The sequence below is a fragment of the Trametes versicolor genome (genome assembly GCF_000271585.1).
Source record: "Trametes versicolor FP-101664 SS1 unplaced genomic scaffold TRAVEscaffold_10, whole genome shotgun sequence".
Classification (NCBI taxonomy): domain Eukaryota; kingdom Fungi; phylum Basidiomycota; class Agaricomycetes; order Polyporales; family Polyporaceae; genus Trametes; species Trametes versicolor.
The window spans coordinates 1,699,159-1,714,169 of NW_007360330.1; the positions used below are offsets into that span (position 1 = coordinate 1,699,159).

A 15,011-nucleotide genomic window follows, 5' to 3' on the forward strand; every position below is an offset into this window, starting at 1 on the left:
GCGGGGGGGGGGGGGGGGGGGGGGGGGAAGTAAGCATCCATATATACATCCATGAAAATGTATTGTCGACTTACTCTTGCACGTACTTGCACCCATCCGACTTCTCCGGGCAACGCGAGAACGCCGGGCGCACCTCGACGATCCCGAGCTCCTGCCACTCCTTCAGGTCCGAGTCGCCGTAAAGGAAGTCCTCCTCCGGCGAACGGCACCCGAAGAACAGCGTCGACTTCGCGACGTTGCGGCCCGCCTTCTTCTGCATCGCGCGCTCCTGCAGGAAGCCGCGCATCGGCGACAGGCCCGAGCCCGCCGCGAACATGATCATCGGGATGCTCACGTCCTCTGGGGGATGGAACGCCGCGGAGGAGCCGCGCACCGCGAGCTGCACCATGTCCCCTGGGCGGAGGCTCGCAAGGAAGGTGGACGCGACGCCGAGGAACGGGTCCTTGCGCCCGGAGAGGGCGGGCGCCTCGACGACGCTGACGGTGAGCGACGGCTGGGTCGGATCGTGCAGCGGGGAGGACGAGATCGAGTACTGGCGGACACGCATGGGCGGGAGCATCTCGAGGAAGGTGCCGAATGGGAGCTTGATGTCGGGATGGTCTTCGAGGATGTCGAGAATGCTGAGGCGCCTTGTCATGACTTTTTCGGCATACGAGGCGGACAGGTCCTCCAGTACTGCCTTGGTTGTATCGGAACACTCGACGGCGAGGAGGTCGCGAAGGTCGCGCGTAGTGGCAGGTTGGGTGATCTCGACGTATCCGGAAAGAAGAGAGAAGATGCTGATGGGCTTGTCCACTGGCAGGGAAGTAGGTCCTTCTGAGGACAGGACGATCTGCGCAAAGTTACGTCACAGTGTCAGGTAGTAGGAGTGGCATGCACGCATACCTGCTGCTCTGGCGACAGTGAAAAACGCGAAATTACCCTATGAACATCACGCGCAGGGTTGTGGGGCAAGCTGATAGAAGGGTGAATACACACGAGAAATTGTCTTGGACTGCATTTTAAACTTACATAGAGAGGTAGTCTCCAGCACGGTAAGTCATAGATTCCGGAAGCTTGAACTCTGTCGACGCGATAAGTCTTCGAAGCGTAATGCATCATTGAGGACTGCTTACCAATGTGCCTCTTCTCTGGTGCGTCGGGAGCCGTCAGCAGACGGTTCTCGACAACGCGTCCAAGCTCAGCGTCAGGCTGTCGAAGGACCGCCGCTCTCGAGGTACCAGGATCAACCGTCTTCATGCGAATCCCACTGTCAGCTGACTTCTGTTCCACTACCGCAATGCCGTATTCCTGCCAATGTGTGAGATGGCGATAATGTCATGTAAAGAGAGCTGTAACACACCTGCGCCAACGTCTTCCATAGCTCCGTCTCCCACTGATCAAAGGCTTGGAAGAAGTCCGCTGCTTGAGCGTCGCCTTCACCACGCTCGTACAACCGCCTGCCTCCGCGCGCTTCGAGGGTAGCGTCGATGATCTTGGGCACCTTCTGGTAGGTCCGCACCCAGTCGCGGTTGCCGCACCCGAACACAGCATACTTAACGTTCTCCATCTCCTTACCCTTGGTGTTCTGCATCCATTCGAAGAAGTGAGCGGCGTTGTCCGCGGGCTCACCTATGAGATATGATATGAAGAAGCCACACGTTGGGGGGATCTGAATGCTTACCTTCAAAGGATGCGGTGACGATAATGAGTGGACCGTCAGTAGGCACATGTTCGACGATGGAGTCGAGTATGCCCAGCGTCGCCTTGAAGCCTATCAACAACTCAATGTCTGCTCTAGCTGATCCGTTTCAAATAGGACTTACCATGAGAAGGCGCATCGCTCGCGATCCGCTGCGCGAACGTCTGCGACGTACCCGTATTCGAGCCATACACGACATACAACTTCTGCTTCGGCTCAGCATGAGTGCCCGAAACCTCGCTAGAGCCCTCTCTTGAGTGAGGCATATGCGGCGCATCGACGAGCGGCGACGACAACGACACAGGGACGGGTGAGGGTGAGCGGTTGCGCGGGATCGCGTGGATGTAGAAGCCTTTCGGCTTGATCGTCATCGTCTGCTTGAGCTCGAGAGTGTACGACGGGTCGTGCATCACGATGTCGAATTTCTGGATGACGGACGCGAGCGCAATGTGGGCTTCTTGCCAGGCGAAGGGTCGGCCCTGTCACGTCGCACGTCGGTCAGTCGAAGCCTGCTGGCTGTTACTGAGGGTGTCTTACAATACACGCGCGCATGCCATACCCGAACGGCTGCCATGCGTTGGGCTGTAGAGACGTCTATGAATATCGCGGCATGATGGCAGGAGCGACGTAGACTGACCGGCAGCTTCTCGAAGTTCTCCCCGTACATCCTCTCGGGCTTGAACTCGCGAGCCTAAACCGACATGCAATCAACTTTCCGTTCTTCAGCGAATGTCAACGGAAACACTGCTCACGTCTTCTCCCCAGACTTTCGGATCCATCTGGCACTTCGCCGTAAGCATCGCTAGCACCGCGCCCTTCTGAATCGCGTACTTCCCGCCCCCAATCGTCGTGTCCTCCAGGGACCGCACGACGCGAATCGTCGCTGGGGGGCTCAGGCGCAACGCCTCCCGCAGACAAGCGGCTACATACTTGAGCTTGCCGACATCGTCAAGCTGCATGGGCTGGTCGCCGAGCACTTCGTCGACCTCCTCGCGCAGCTTACGCATCGCTTCGGGGTGCTTGCAGAGGTAGTAGAGCGTGAATGTCAGTAGTCCAGATGTCGTTTCATGACCTACAACAGGGTTAGTAAAGGCGTGACTGCGATAGCGATGCGACGTACCAGCGATGAGGAACGTGAGTAGCTAGGTTTGGCGGTTAGCATCGAGAGTGCATGCGTGGGCAACAGTGGGAGGCGCTCACATTTTGGCGGATGCTCTCGTCAGACAGACGCTGCCCGGTCTTCTGGTCAACCCCATTCAGCATGATGCTCAGCAGATCCTGCTTCTCTGACGGGTGCTTCTTGTGTTCCTCGATTACTGCAGCCCACAGAGTCACCTTCAGCGTTCACCGCATACACTTGAGCGCATGAGGACTGACGTTGTAACACTAGTGTATTCATGGTCTTCATGTCCTCCTCGTACTTCGCGCTCGAGCCGCGCATGAACGTGTTCATGAGCGGCGGCCGGTTCGCGCGCCGCCCGCTCTCCGCGAGGAAGTCCGCCATCGCTTGCACGAAGGGGTGCGTGTGTTCCTACCCCCGGGAACGTAAGTTCAAAGCCCAAGTAGCGCTCGCACGGAAAGAAGGACACCAACCGAGTAGAACGTGTTCAAACTACACATGGCGAAGCAAAAAATGAGCATCGCACCCCGCCTGCACCTACCGAGCCGCCAGAACGCACCGGTACGACATCGCGCACAGCGTGATCGTGTCGAACGCGAGCCGCGTGAAGTCCTCGGACGGGTCGATGACGTGCCGCGGTCCGAACCTGCACGTAACAATCAGTCATTTTGAGCGCATATTATACAGCCACTGCCGCCGGGCGTGGCTGACCTCTCCCATTTGGTCAACATCTGCGACGCGATGTCGGTCATGTCCCCGAACATGTCGCGCACTTTCGCCGTGCTGAACGCGGGCATCAGCAGCCTGTCTGCGCCAGCCGTCTGCTGTCAGCCACATTGCGTCGCAAGCGCCTAGCTGTGTGTGTGTCGGACGTACGCGCGATGCCCCAGTTCTCCTCGCCAGGGTAGGCCTGCACCCGCACACGATTAATGAACGTCTGTGCATGCGTATGCGGGCGCGCTCGAACGCACCGTGAAGAGCCCGTCGCCCATGCCGTTCCGCACCTGCTCGAGCGCGCCGACGACGGCCTTCTCGAAGCGCTTCTCGTTCGACAGCTCGTTCTGCATCTCGTACGACGCCAGCAGGATGCTCTGGCGCGCTGCGCGTGTGCCCCTTTCGTCAGCCACCGTGACTCTGAGCACGCACGCGTACGAGCGCGACGCCGCGGAGAGACGTACTGATGAGGTTCAGCTGGTAGATCTCGCCGTACTGGTCCGCGAGCAGGTCGAACGTCTTCTGCGGGATGTCGCGGTCGAGCGTCGCGATGTGCCCGAGGAACGGGAGCGCGGGCGGGGAGGGGATCGGGGTCGTCATCGTCTTGACCGTGCTCGGGCTCGTCGTCGTCGTGCGGGTCGTCTCTTAGTAGCGCGGCGGTCGTGTGTCGTGGAGTGTTCGTGTGCGGTCGATATATGAAGGCCGGGGGCGCTGAAGGCGAACGCCGAATTCCCTGTTGGAAGGTTCTGTCTGTCAAGATGCGCGCCGGCGGGCGTGCACCGCTGCTAGCTTATATGTCTTCAATTGAATTGACGTGACTGTGCGCCCCCCATGCGAGGCCCGGCGTTATAATGGGACGCTCCCGCGGGTATCACTTGATGTGGCCTCGGAGGACTGCGAAGACCGTCGCAAGAGGTCGGAGGCTACTCACCCGTAGTCCACGCGTGGCCGGTAAGGGGAGAAATGGGGGTTTAGGACTGGCGATCAAAGTACGAGGCGTTGTGCGAGGCGCAGTCGACGGAGACTGATGCGCGGATGATGCGCGGATGGATGGGGCGGACATATCGCATCGCCGTGTAGATGGAAACTTGGAAGAGCAGGTCGCGATGTTAGATGGGTTGAACATGACAGTAACTGCGGTGGATGCAGCAGCGTCAGAAGAACATGATAGATCGTGGAGACGTACGTTTATACGCCATCCAGAACGCCGGGATTTTCGACTAGATCAGCTCGGAACCCACTCCTCCGTACAAGAAGGAAGACCACGATTGTCGAGAACACGAACCCCGAGTGCTGTCGGAGCGCACATGACGACAATTTTCACTTCGACACTGAACGTTGAACGTCTGTCTTGCATGAGCAGCTTCTAGATCGTGATTGAACCTGAGATTGTTCCACAACACGGAATTACAGCATCCTGACAGCCCAGTGAGAGTAAACGAGCGAACATCCACGCGGTAGTGATTATGCAAGGGTATATAGGTGTCTAGAATATAGCACGACGGACTCTAATGATGGTAGCACCGGCAGGCCGCCGACTAGTTTTGTGCGGGCTTCCGCGCAACGACGAGGTACATCGGCGTGAACAGCTAGACAGGCACGCGCGCAATCAGCATCGGGGCGCCCGTCAATTTGACTATCAGCCACGACGCACCTTTTCCTTGCCGCTCTTGACGAGCGCGTCGCCCGCAATCTTCAACGTCTCGCCGACCTCCCACGTGCCCTTGGGGACCATGCCGAGCTTCTCGATGAACCACAGCCCGTGGTGCGTGACGAACTTGCCGCTGCTGCTCATCCGCCACACGGTGAACATGTCCCAGAGCGTCTGCGCCTTGCCGATGTCGCCCTCGAGCGGGTAGTACCACGGGATGGGGTCGGGGCGGTCCGCGAGGTCCTCTTCGTGCTCGATCTCGAGCCCGACGTTGACGAACGCCTGGCGCGCCTTGTGCAGGTGCCGCATCTCCGGAATGCCGTTTCCGATCTCGATCTCGTGCGCGACCTCCTTGTGCGAGGGGATCGACGGGTCCCACTTGTCCGTCATGCACCATTCGTAGACACCGAACTGCGCGATATGGTGAGTAATTGTGCGTATACCAGGGAATCATTAGCATAGAGACACGCGTTGCTGCGACACCGCCGGCAACTGCCGCTACCACGGCGGCCCGGCAACTAAAGATAAAGGCCGAGACACAGCGAGAAGAGACGAGAGCGACGTGAAGGGCAAAAAAAAACAGAAAGACACGCACCACTCCTCCCGGCTTGAGCACCTTCATGATCTCGCCGTAGACACCCTCCCAAGACGGCGCGTGCACCGTCGCCTCAATAGCGTACACCGCGTCGAACGAGTTCTCGCCGAACTGCTCTGCGAGCTTCATGAAGTCGCCGACGGTGTACGAGATCTGCTTCTCGAGCCCGGCCTTCTTCGTGAGCTGGCGCGCGCGGCCGACCTGGTAGTCGTTGTTGTTCAGGCCGACGATCTGCACGTCCGCGAACTGCGCAATCTCGCGCGCGGGCCCGCCGATGCCGCACCCGACGTCGAGCACGCGCATGCCCGGCTTGAGGTTCATCTTGAACGCGAGGTAGTGCTCGTGGCGCGCGAGCGCCTGGTAGAAGCCCTCGCCCTTGTAGTACCGCGAGAAGTGGAAGGACGTGCCCCAGCCGTACTCGTACAGGCTCGTCGCGCCGTCGTAGTAACCTGGACATTTCCGTGTAAGCGCCAGCGCATCAGCTCTGCTGGGTTAGACGCACCGTTGACGACGTCCGTGTAGTTGTCGAGACGGTTGCCCGTGTCCTGTTCGGCCTCCTTGCTGATGTCCTTCTGCCAGAAGGCTGTGTAGTTCTCGATGCGCCGGCCGACACGGCCGTCGGCGTGGGCGGTGGACTCGGTAGCGGAAGGGGCCATTGTGCGCTGCAAAACAAGCAGAGCGTGTCAGTCCCACCGCACGCAAGACAAAATCAGCGCTAGGCACGCACAGCAGGGAGGTGGAGGGAGGATAAGGAGCGTGGGGGTAGTGAGCGTGGGTGGTGGGTCGACTTTTATTGGAAGCGCGCTGGCAGGTCGCGGTGCCGTGTAGGCGCCGGCGAGCACCGAACGACATTTGGGTTTTTGCGCGGCCGCCAATCAGGGCCTTTTGTTTGCATCGCCACCACATGGCGGATTTCAGCTGTCATCGTAATTTTGTGAGCGGCCCCCTGCACCCACCGTCCATCGTGTCGTCTTGTGGACGCTCACCTTAACCTCGAAGCATTTATGGCGCCAGAGTGCCCAAATGTTTTCCACGTCGGCCGCCGAGGTACGTTGCGTGGTTTGTCTAGGTTTCTCCGAATCCCAGTATCTTAGCTAAACGTTGACTGTTCGTCTTCGTTTGTCGCGTAACACATCGACGACGAAGCGAGTGTCTTGGAGCAGAATTGCGAAGGAGTAGTCGACGACGATTGGGTGAAGGGAAGAGATGGCGAGGTGCGTGAATTGCGAGGCTTTGAGGCTTTGGGGGAAAAGCAACTCCACCCAACATTCGCGGGCGAGGTCCTTTTACAGTTCAAGTTCTACCATGAAATACTGGACGCAGGCTTCGCCACAGTACTCGCGTCCGAAGTACTCCCTGCGCTTCTCTTTATGCTAAGGGAACATTCGAATGGGTACAGATCGAGAAAGAAGGTAGGGAAATGTCATAGAAGAAGCAACCTCGATGGTCAGACATACGCGCTGCGCGTCGATCACGGAGGGGCTATTCGGTAGGAAGTCGATCGCTTCATGATATGTTACAGATATATCGAATAAGCCCGAATCAGGACAGAAAAGCGGGTTCATCTCAGAGAAGAAGCATTTAAATCCAGTAGGAGTATCGCAACATGACAAGTTGCGGGGCGCCCTATAATAATGCAGACCATGAAGACCCACTACCTAGAAGGTAGCGGGGATAATTCAAGTCATATACGTGGTCGTTGGGTTTCATACGCTATTCCGAGTCAGTAATAATAAGTACTTCAGCACTCTTTCTTTTCTTGAGGTGGTACTCCCTCTTAACCACCGTCACCGTCTTCCACGGGGTGCCCAACGGACACAGGAGAGTCTGACACCACTGCACGTCAGCGTCTTCGCAGTCGTCCTCCAGCAAAACTTCGATATGCGTACAAGTCTCCCCCCTGCTCGTGAACGCTAAGGCGCTGCACTGTTGTCTGCGACGCTCTTTAGTGGCGAATACCGGCCCGCGAAGAAATCCCGGCCTCAGGCATGCTCCCTGGTGCGTCGCCCAGTCCTGGAGACGAGTTCAGACATGCAATACACAAGAATATACTCGGGAAGAGGGGACATACCTGATCGCGGCACTCCTGGCTGCAGTAGAACGGGGCCGATTTCACCTTGCCAGCGCAATGTGGGCAAACGGTATAATGCTCCGCCGGTCCTCTAACGGCGGCCCTGCACTCCTCAGCGGCGCACACAGCATACGTCGGCACCGCGCCCTCATCAAGCACGGGCCTGGGCGCGGGCCACCGCTTCTCGCACCGCTCCAGCGCGCGCCACAACGGCCTGAGCTCCAAAAAGTACAAATCGAACTCGCTCTTCTTGACACTCATGTCCAGCAAGCACGTGCGCAGCGCGCACCCCGCGAGGAGCACCGCGGGCGTGCGCAGCCCCACGGCCGCCGCGTGCCCCGCATGGCGCGCGGCCTTGACGAGGAACCGGAGCGGGTCGTCCGCGGCGAGCGCGGTGAGCCGCGTGCGGCCGCGCCCCAGGCGGAGCTCCGTGCAGGACGTGTATTTGCGGTAGAACGCGTACGCGGCGATGGAGTGCGCTTTGGCGGCGAGGGACGCGGCGGTGGGGGAGTAGGCTGGGGGGAACCAGGTGCGCTCGTCCGGGGGGGTTTGTTTGTGTGTGTCGACGAGGTGGGCGACGCAGTGCAGGGCGGCGTCTTCTGCGGACCAGCCGGGCAGTGTTGTGATGCCGACGTCTGGGATCCCGCCTATGCCGGATAGGTACCTGTGTGGGAGACGTTAGGATCGTGCTACGCATGCGAAGGGCAGGTGGGAGCGCTTACCGCAGAGCTTCCTCCAGCCACACGGGACCGTAGTTGTTAGTGACCTTGGCCCCGGCCACGAGGGAAGATAGGTGCATCGGTGCTAGAACGTGAGTAACGGGGGACAGCGGAGGGTCCCACTGCCCATACTCGACCGTATGGTAGTCTTGTAAGCAGATTTTGTATATCTGCTCGTACCTGTCGGCTTCTATATGACGCGTGCGGGTTAGCAGAAGGGCGACAAGGAATGAGAAATGACGTACGCATTATTCTCACTGTAGGGTTTTATTGAGGCGGATTCACAATGGTCGGAGTGTGCGTGGCTGGTAGCTCAAAGCCCCTCCCTCCCAGTGGCGAAGCCAGCTATATACATGAGTGCTCTTGGACGTCCAGTGGAGATGTCAGGTATAGTTTTGACTGCGAACGGTGTGCTGTTCAATGCGCGTCAAGACGGTTGGACGGCGTAGCGCTTTGGCCTCAGTCCGCTGGTGCATGCGAAGTGGTCAAGCACCCGATATACCTCCATATCCGCGTTGGATCCACGCTAGCATGCAAAGCGAGACGCATTGACCTGCATAGCCTCTAAGCGAGTAGTCGATTGCTCCGCTGCTGCCGATGTGGCTTCAGTGTCTGGCCGGCCGCTGCGTCGATACGTGTCAGATTTTGGGCCTTATCACGTCCGGTCGCATCTGTTGCTCACATGTGTTCTGCATTTGCAAGGATGTACTGTCGTGATTAGCCCGTATGCTAGCATGAGAGTCTCCTGCAAGTAAAATCATGCGACCATTCTGCCCTCATGCGGCTGTCTCAACTCCAGCGAGGCCTAGACACTCACCTCCGTAAATAAACCCCTTCTCAAGTACCAAGATCATGCCAGCCGTCGCACGCGAAGCTACCCTACGAGTGAAGACGCTACACGCGCACGTCCTAAACCTGAGCGGAGCAGGCGGGGGGGCTCACCCGCGTCTCCTCAGGCTATAGGGGGGAGGGCCCTACGGACGCCGCCAGCGGCTGCTATACTTCGCCCAGGGTGTCCACAAATGTACCGCGTAAGTGGGCCGTGCACAGGACCCCACGACACTCACATGGAGTACGGTGTGCCTGCATAACGAATAGGTGAGGCGATTTCCATCCGCTCAATAACGTCAACGCACCGTGTTTACAATAACGTCGGCAAGGCTCCCCATCTCCATTCCGCTCATGCACTGCGGCAAAGACATGCGTGATGCTCGGGGACGCTCGGGGGATGTCGAGAGGTCGCATGTCCCGATACGGATTCCGGACTGTCATCACGGTTCAACTTCAGCCTTATATGTCAGACGTCAAGAACGCACTGGAGGCTATCCGTTGGCCCCGCGTGCGGCGTGGGCAGCATAAACCTTCATGATTGAGTCACCTGTGCTTTGCGGGACATACGTAAGAGGCCATCTAGTCGTTTGTGGTTAACTTGCTGTCAGCGATATCCGCAGTGGTGTGGTATATGGCAGTGCGGGAGCGAAAACTCATGCGCCGTACTGAATAGCAATCATACGAACCAAGCGGGGATGGCGTAGCTGTGCCGCGATACAGCTCTGGATGGGGCGCCGCATGATCACAAGAATGTTGGATCGGACGCAGTGCCACCACAGTTAATGGCCACATCGCCATCACCGTATACCTGTCTAGGCGGGTGTCGGAGCGAGCTGGTCGCGATGTCTATCAGGTCTACGTAACCACCGGTGAGTCAGCCCTGTATATAAACGAGAAAGTGAAATCAAAGGGCTCACCCCACATGGCTAAGAACGGCTCGAGTATGTGCTGTGTTGGATTCGGAGGAACAGTGCGAACTCTCGAGTAAATAGTGTGGCAGATAAACAAGTGGCGGACTTTGACCACGTAGTCTCCCCTAGGCAGCCGTTCCGATGTGCTTTATGAGGGGGGGCAGGGACGCTCAACGGGACGTCTGCTACGGATTGACCCCTCCTCACCGTTGTTCAGCTAAGAGTGCGTGCAGATCAGCGGAGTATGTGATTGCAGAGATGCCGAGTGGCTGAGATCGGATCGGGAGAGGTGGCGCATATCGCGCTTGAACGCCTCATTCGATACTTGACTCTGCGCCATACTGTCAACGTCGCTACGCTCCTGCTATGGCGGATTCTTATGCCGACCCTCACGCGCTATCACGGTCTGCCTCGGAGCCACAGCTTGCGCAGTCCCCGGTCGGACCTTCTGCTATGCCGCGGGAATACGGCTACGCCTTGAGCAGCACTACTTTCGCTTCCCCGCATCCCGCTTACTACTCAGCTTCGCTGCCTTATACACCTGGGGCCAGCCTCACGCCAGGCTACTACATACCACCATATCCTTCGAGTCCGACACCCGGCGTTGCGGCGCCCTCCCCGGCCTCGGTTTCGTCTCGCAAACGCAGGCAACAGGATGAGAACCGTGACCCGAATGCGGGCTTCGGGGATGCCACCCAGGGATCGTCCAAGAAGCGGAAACAGCGCAGAGACTTACCGGTTGCGGAGAAGCTGAGTGCCATATTCAGCTTTATTTCCACGGAGGTCGACTGGACGCTGTCCGAGTTCCTTTGGCATGTATTCCAGTATGGACGTGATGTACATCGTTCCCGTACCCATGCGGGCATTGTTCAGAAGTTTTTGAAGGGGAAAACCCAATATACACCTGCAATGATATTAGACTTATGGCTGAAACATCCTGACGGGTGCATACCTGATGGCGGGCCTCTGTATGCCACAACACCACCCTTCACGGAATTCAAACCTGTACGGCAAGCTCTGACAGCATTTGCTGCCCAGATCGTTCGCAAGACAGTCATCAAGGAGGCGGAATCCGCGGTTGACCCCGACCATGGATTACATACCTCGCGCAAGGCACCAAGCTCGCAAAGTCGCAATCCGGACCGCCCCCAAGCCAAGCTTGTTTGGAACGAGCTTGGAAAGGGCACGGTCTCTCACGTTTCGGAGGTTATACGCAAACACCAACCACTTACATGGCAGCTTGCTCGCGCCATCGCCTATAGTGAGCATCCTGTTATGAGATCGGCTGGATAGGATAATTTACGGTGATTCTTCTGTAGGAAAAGACGACCCAGATCAAGCAACCGTGACCCGTCAAGAGCGTCCGCCCGAGCTGGTACGTACACGCTACATCTAGGCGCTCCGAGAAGTCGATTGAATGGAGTATAACGGGCCCTAGGTAGTGATGCAGGCAATCAGCTCACTGAACTTCTCCCGCACTAATCGAGCGAACCTTTTCCCCACTGCGCTCGGTCTGCTGAACTTTGTGCTGTCGGCACCGTACGATCTCTTCCTTCACAACTCCCGCCTCGGTACAATGCCGGCCTATAGCACTGTCTGCAAGACGCTCAAAGGCCTGGCCGAGCACGAGGCCGAGGTGATCAAGCTGCACGGTAAAGACCCAAAGTCAGTTGGCATCATTTGGCTTGATAACGTCCAGAACTACCTCTTGCAACGGGATGAGCGCATAGGCCGAGAAAACACCCTGAACATCGGCATAGCGGCGACATACGTTGAGGTCCCCAACTGCCCGCCGAGCGCCATGGATCTTGAAGACAAGCGGCGGCGGATTGCGGAGAACCGGAGGAAGGATCTGTCAGTGGAGCAGCTGGTCAGCTTTGTAGACATGGAGCATCGCGAGGTCGTCGGGATCCTGCAATGGCTTCGCGTTCTCACGCGCTATGTCCCCGAGCTCGATTCCTATCGGGAGGAGGTCTCTCTGCGGTATCGGACTCGTGGTGCTAAGCATCGTCTCCCTGCAACCCCCTCTCGCGTGCATCCGCTTGCGACGAGCGGCAAAAACGAGACGATCACGACGGAGTTGAAGGACGCCCTCCTGGACTTTCTCGAGCAAACAGGCCAGACCCCAGATGCTTTCAAAAAGCAGCTCTTCATGCTAGGCGGGGACGGTTTGACGTACGAGAAGATCGTTCAGCTGCGGAACTACTTACAGTTCCACGACAACGAGCTTGACAGTTTGGAGGTCACGGAGCCTGTCCTGGCGCCCTGGCATACTGCTTGGGCCGATCTAAGCCGTATCTTTGAGACCCACTGGGGCGACTTACTCGCCAAGGATCCGTCTACTTTGGGACACAGCGCTGCGAAGTTAGGCCGACGTGCCCCTTCGAACCTCAAGAAGGTCGACTTCCACTTCGGCACAGAGCTGGCCTATCTGGTGCTAGATGCTCGCATGCTTGATTGTTGGCGGTAAGTCTGGGACTGATATTGCTGTAACCAGTGGTGAACCAGGAGCTGATATCATGGCGCTTCATCAGCCTGCACTTCAAACAAAATGACCTCTTCGCTCACTTCGCAACCCTTGCCCGGAGCGGAAGCCTTCCGTCTTTTGAAGAGCTCGAGGTGATCGCCAAGAAACTGTACCGTGCATACTCGAGCAACCGTGCTGTCGAAAGAGCTCAGTACAGCTCTGACCCTGCTGAGGGGTTTCCACCGGATGAATGGGAACAGACTGTTCCTGTTGGCGATCCCTGGCACTCGCCTGAGGGACCGTGTACTGAGAGCCGGATACCCCAAACAAGCGCAGTTCCCTCGGCCACGCCGCAAGCGTCTTCTTCGTCGATACCACAAGCATCGCAGCCGACATCCGACTCCCGCCACAAGACGAAGACGAAAGGATCACCGGGTTCGAACGCCGGAGAGAAACCAAGCCCGAGTACTACGGAGAAAAAGTCGAACTCAACCGTGTTCAACGGCGATCAAGTGCTTTCTAACTCCATTGCGTTCATGAGAGACACTTGGGTTTCACGGGAGTTCTTGTACGCGGTGGCCGAGGGAGACGTCGGGCGAGTTTACGAGGCCATGAAGGTAAGTAACATTTGAGCTCCGACATCCCAGCTTGCTGACTATCAATAGATGATGCTCTTGACGTTTGCAGGGTCTTCGCATACAAAGTACACGGGATATCTCCTCGAATTCATCTGCTCTCTGGAGCTCGAGTCGAGTCCGGAACTACGGGAGATGATCCTCAGCACGATCCTCATCAATCTCACTGGACAACCTGGCCGCTTCTCGCCGGGGGACCTCATACAAGAGTACTTCAACCGCCTGCTCCAGGCCATTGCGGAGCGCAAGGGAGTCGAGTACAACGACAACTTCATTCGCAACATTCTCTCCAGAAATCTGCACCATCTATCACGTCTTCAATCCGACTTGAAGGAAGGCCTTGGGCTCTCGGATCGCTCCGGCCGACACTCTTCTCCTCCCACACGCACAGAATTGACCGTGCTTCTTCGCGAATATCGGTCGCTGCAACTTCACTCACGGCGCGTTGGACGACACTATCTCACCCCCACAACAACCACCCCAGTCTCCAAAGCTGCCAAGGACCAGACTTCCCTTGCCCGTGATGACTACCGCCGCGGCCTTCGTAATCTACGTGCCGGCCGCCTCTCGAAGTGGATCATGAACACAAACTTCATGCGGAGTATCCGACAGGAGACAATCAGCCCACTCGGCTCGAGTACCACCAGCTCGCTGCTACTAACACAGACGACCCCGACGACTCTGACTCCGAACCTGAGGGCGAGCCTTTCGGCGAAGGCCCAGATCATCCGGGTCAAAAGGGCAGCACCCGCCCGCGCCTCATGATGCCGTGTTTGGTCGATGGCGAACTGGTTTTTGAGGACCTCGATCCCACGCAAAATGCTGATAGGCTCCTGGAAGCGATGCAGGAGCGCGCTGGAAATGGAGATGCTGATGAACCCCTCGCTAGCGATGACGATGGCGCCAATGCAGCGGCTTGAATGAGGTAAAGTTTACAGCCTGAAGGTCTCAGCATTGTCTTATATGGCACTCTGTCGCTAGTATTTTGTATACTTTTAGTATGGCTACTTGGAGAGCGGTACCTTATTGAAGCGGCCCCCCGGTATACGTATTGTCCCTGCACTTCGCTTCCCCCCGCTGCCGATGATAGTAGTCGACCCAGGACCTCCAGTGGCGGACTCGGAATGCTGCTCTCCCCACCCCTGTTCATACTCATCGTCCCATCTCTCTGAGCTACTGCTAGAGCATTCATCCATTGAGCTAGCTTCATCATCGCTTGCCGCTCCTTTGCCGGCCTCCAGAATTCCACCACCGTCTTGGGCAGCCCTCTTGGCACGTCGACGTTCAGCTGCGGCAGCTCGAGCCTCCTCCCTCATCGTCGCAAAATCCGCTCGCAAGGTTTTCACCAGGGAGAGAAGGGAGTCCAGGTGTGTGCGTAGAAGCTCGTAGTCCATGAGAGTGACCTTCAAGGCAGCGGTGTCGACGAGCAGATGGAAGTCGTCGAGAACAACGTCCATGAGTAGGTCCGGAAAGTATTCCTCAGATGGACGCATCTCCGTTTTGCGCGGGTCCTCATTCCACCAGACACGCCGGCGAAAGTTCGTAAACTTTGCCCTTGCGTGTTCCTTCATGATCTTCGTGATCCTCTCCCGTTTGAACGGCTTTTTTGCAGCGGA

The 15,011-nt window shown here is 57.7% G+C and overlaps 4 protein-coding genes across 4 annotated transcripts in view; 1 reads left to right on the top strand and 3 right to left on the bottom strand.

Moving 5' to 3' along the window:
* The window catches only part of TRAVEDRAFT_172795 (fatty acid hydroxylase), a gene marked incomplete at its 3' end in the record, with an annotated part of 4,639 nt that extends 518 nt beyond the window's left edge, over window positions 1-4,121 (bottom strand). The window contains exons 1-19 of the mRNA XM_008044170.1: window positions 3,980-4,121; window positions 3,773-3,900; window positions 3,678-3,711; window positions 3,513-3,609; window positions 3,361-3,447; window positions 3,275-3,293; window positions 3,059-3,212; window positions 2,882-2,997; window positions 2,802-2,823; window positions 2,434-2,753; window positions 2,319-2,372; window positions 2,219-2,263; window positions 1,806-2,160; window positions 1,664-1,753; window positions 1,343-1,611; window positions 1,116-1,290; window positions 1,012-1,063; window positions 886-955; window positions 75-832 (exon numbers count right to left, since the gene is read on the bottom strand). Of these exons, the coding sequence (XP_008042361.1) occupies window positions 75-832; window positions 886-955; window positions 1,012-1,063; window positions 1,116-1,290; window positions 1,343-1,611; window positions 1,664-1,753; window positions 1,806-2,160; window positions 2,219-2,263; window positions 2,319-2,372; window positions 2,434-2,753; window positions 2,802-2,823; window positions 2,882-2,997; window positions 3,059-3,212; window positions 3,275-3,293; window positions 3,361-3,447; window positions 3,513-3,609; window positions 3,678-3,711; window positions 3,773-3,900; window positions 3,980-4,115 (2,981 nt within the window). The 5' untranslated portion in view covers window positions 4,116-4,121. The remainder of the gene's footprint in view (window positions 1-74; window positions 833-885; window positions 956-1,011; window positions 1,064-1,115; window positions 1,291-1,342; window positions 1,612-1,663; window positions 1,754-1,805; window positions 2,161-2,218; window positions 2,264-2,318; window positions 2,373-2,433; window positions 2,754-2,801; window positions 2,824-2,881; window positions 2,998-3,058; window positions 3,213-3,274; window positions 3,294-3,360; window positions 3,448-3,512; window positions 3,610-3,677; window positions 3,712-3,772; window positions 3,901-3,979) is intronic.
* A 767-nt stretch (window positions 4,122-4,888) lies between these two features.
* Window positions 4,889-6,544, bottom strand: TRAVEDRAFT_74073 (delta-sterol C-methyltransferase). The gene is made up of 5 exons (XM_008044171.1): window positions 6,489-6,544; window positions 6,264-6,423; window positions 5,762-6,210; window positions 5,170-5,577; window positions 4,889-5,104 (listed from the first exon to the last, which is right to left on the bottom strand). The coding sequence occupies exons 2-5, from the start codon at window positions 6,415-6,417 to the stop codon at window positions 5,054-5,056; spliced, it is 1,062 nt and encodes a 353-aa protein (XP_008042362.1). The 5' UTR covers window positions 6,418-6,423; window positions 6,489-6,544; the 3' UTR covers window positions 4,889-5,053.
* A 994-nt stretch (window positions 6,545-7,538) lies between these two features.
* On the bottom strand, window positions 7,539-8,631 carry TRAVEDRAFT_22910 (uncharacterized protein; the record flags this gene model as incomplete). The annotated part of the gene is made up of 4 exons (XM_008043558.1): window positions 7,539-7,597; window positions 7,651-7,774; window positions 7,833-8,496; window positions 8,555-8,631. The coding sequence occupies 4 exons, from the start codon at window positions 8,629-8,631 to the stop codon at window positions 7,539-7,541; spliced, it is 924 nt and encodes a 307-aa protein (XP_008041749.1).
* Window positions 8,632-10,659: 2,028 nt separating this feature from the next.
* Window positions 10,660-14,315, top strand: TRAVEDRAFT_39481 (uncharacterized protein; the record flags this gene model as incomplete). The annotated part of the gene is made up of 7 exons (XM_008043670.1): window positions 10,660-10,803; window positions 11,077-11,370; window positions 11,500-11,565; window positions 11,732-12,759; window positions 12,828-13,377; window positions 13,426-13,887; window positions 13,998-14,315. 7 exons carry the CDS (start codon window positions 10,660-10,662, stop codon window positions 14,313-14,315), a joined length of 2,862 nt encoding a protein of 953 aa, XP_008041861.1.
* Between the last annotated feature and the right edge of the window lie 696 nt (window positions 14,316-15,011).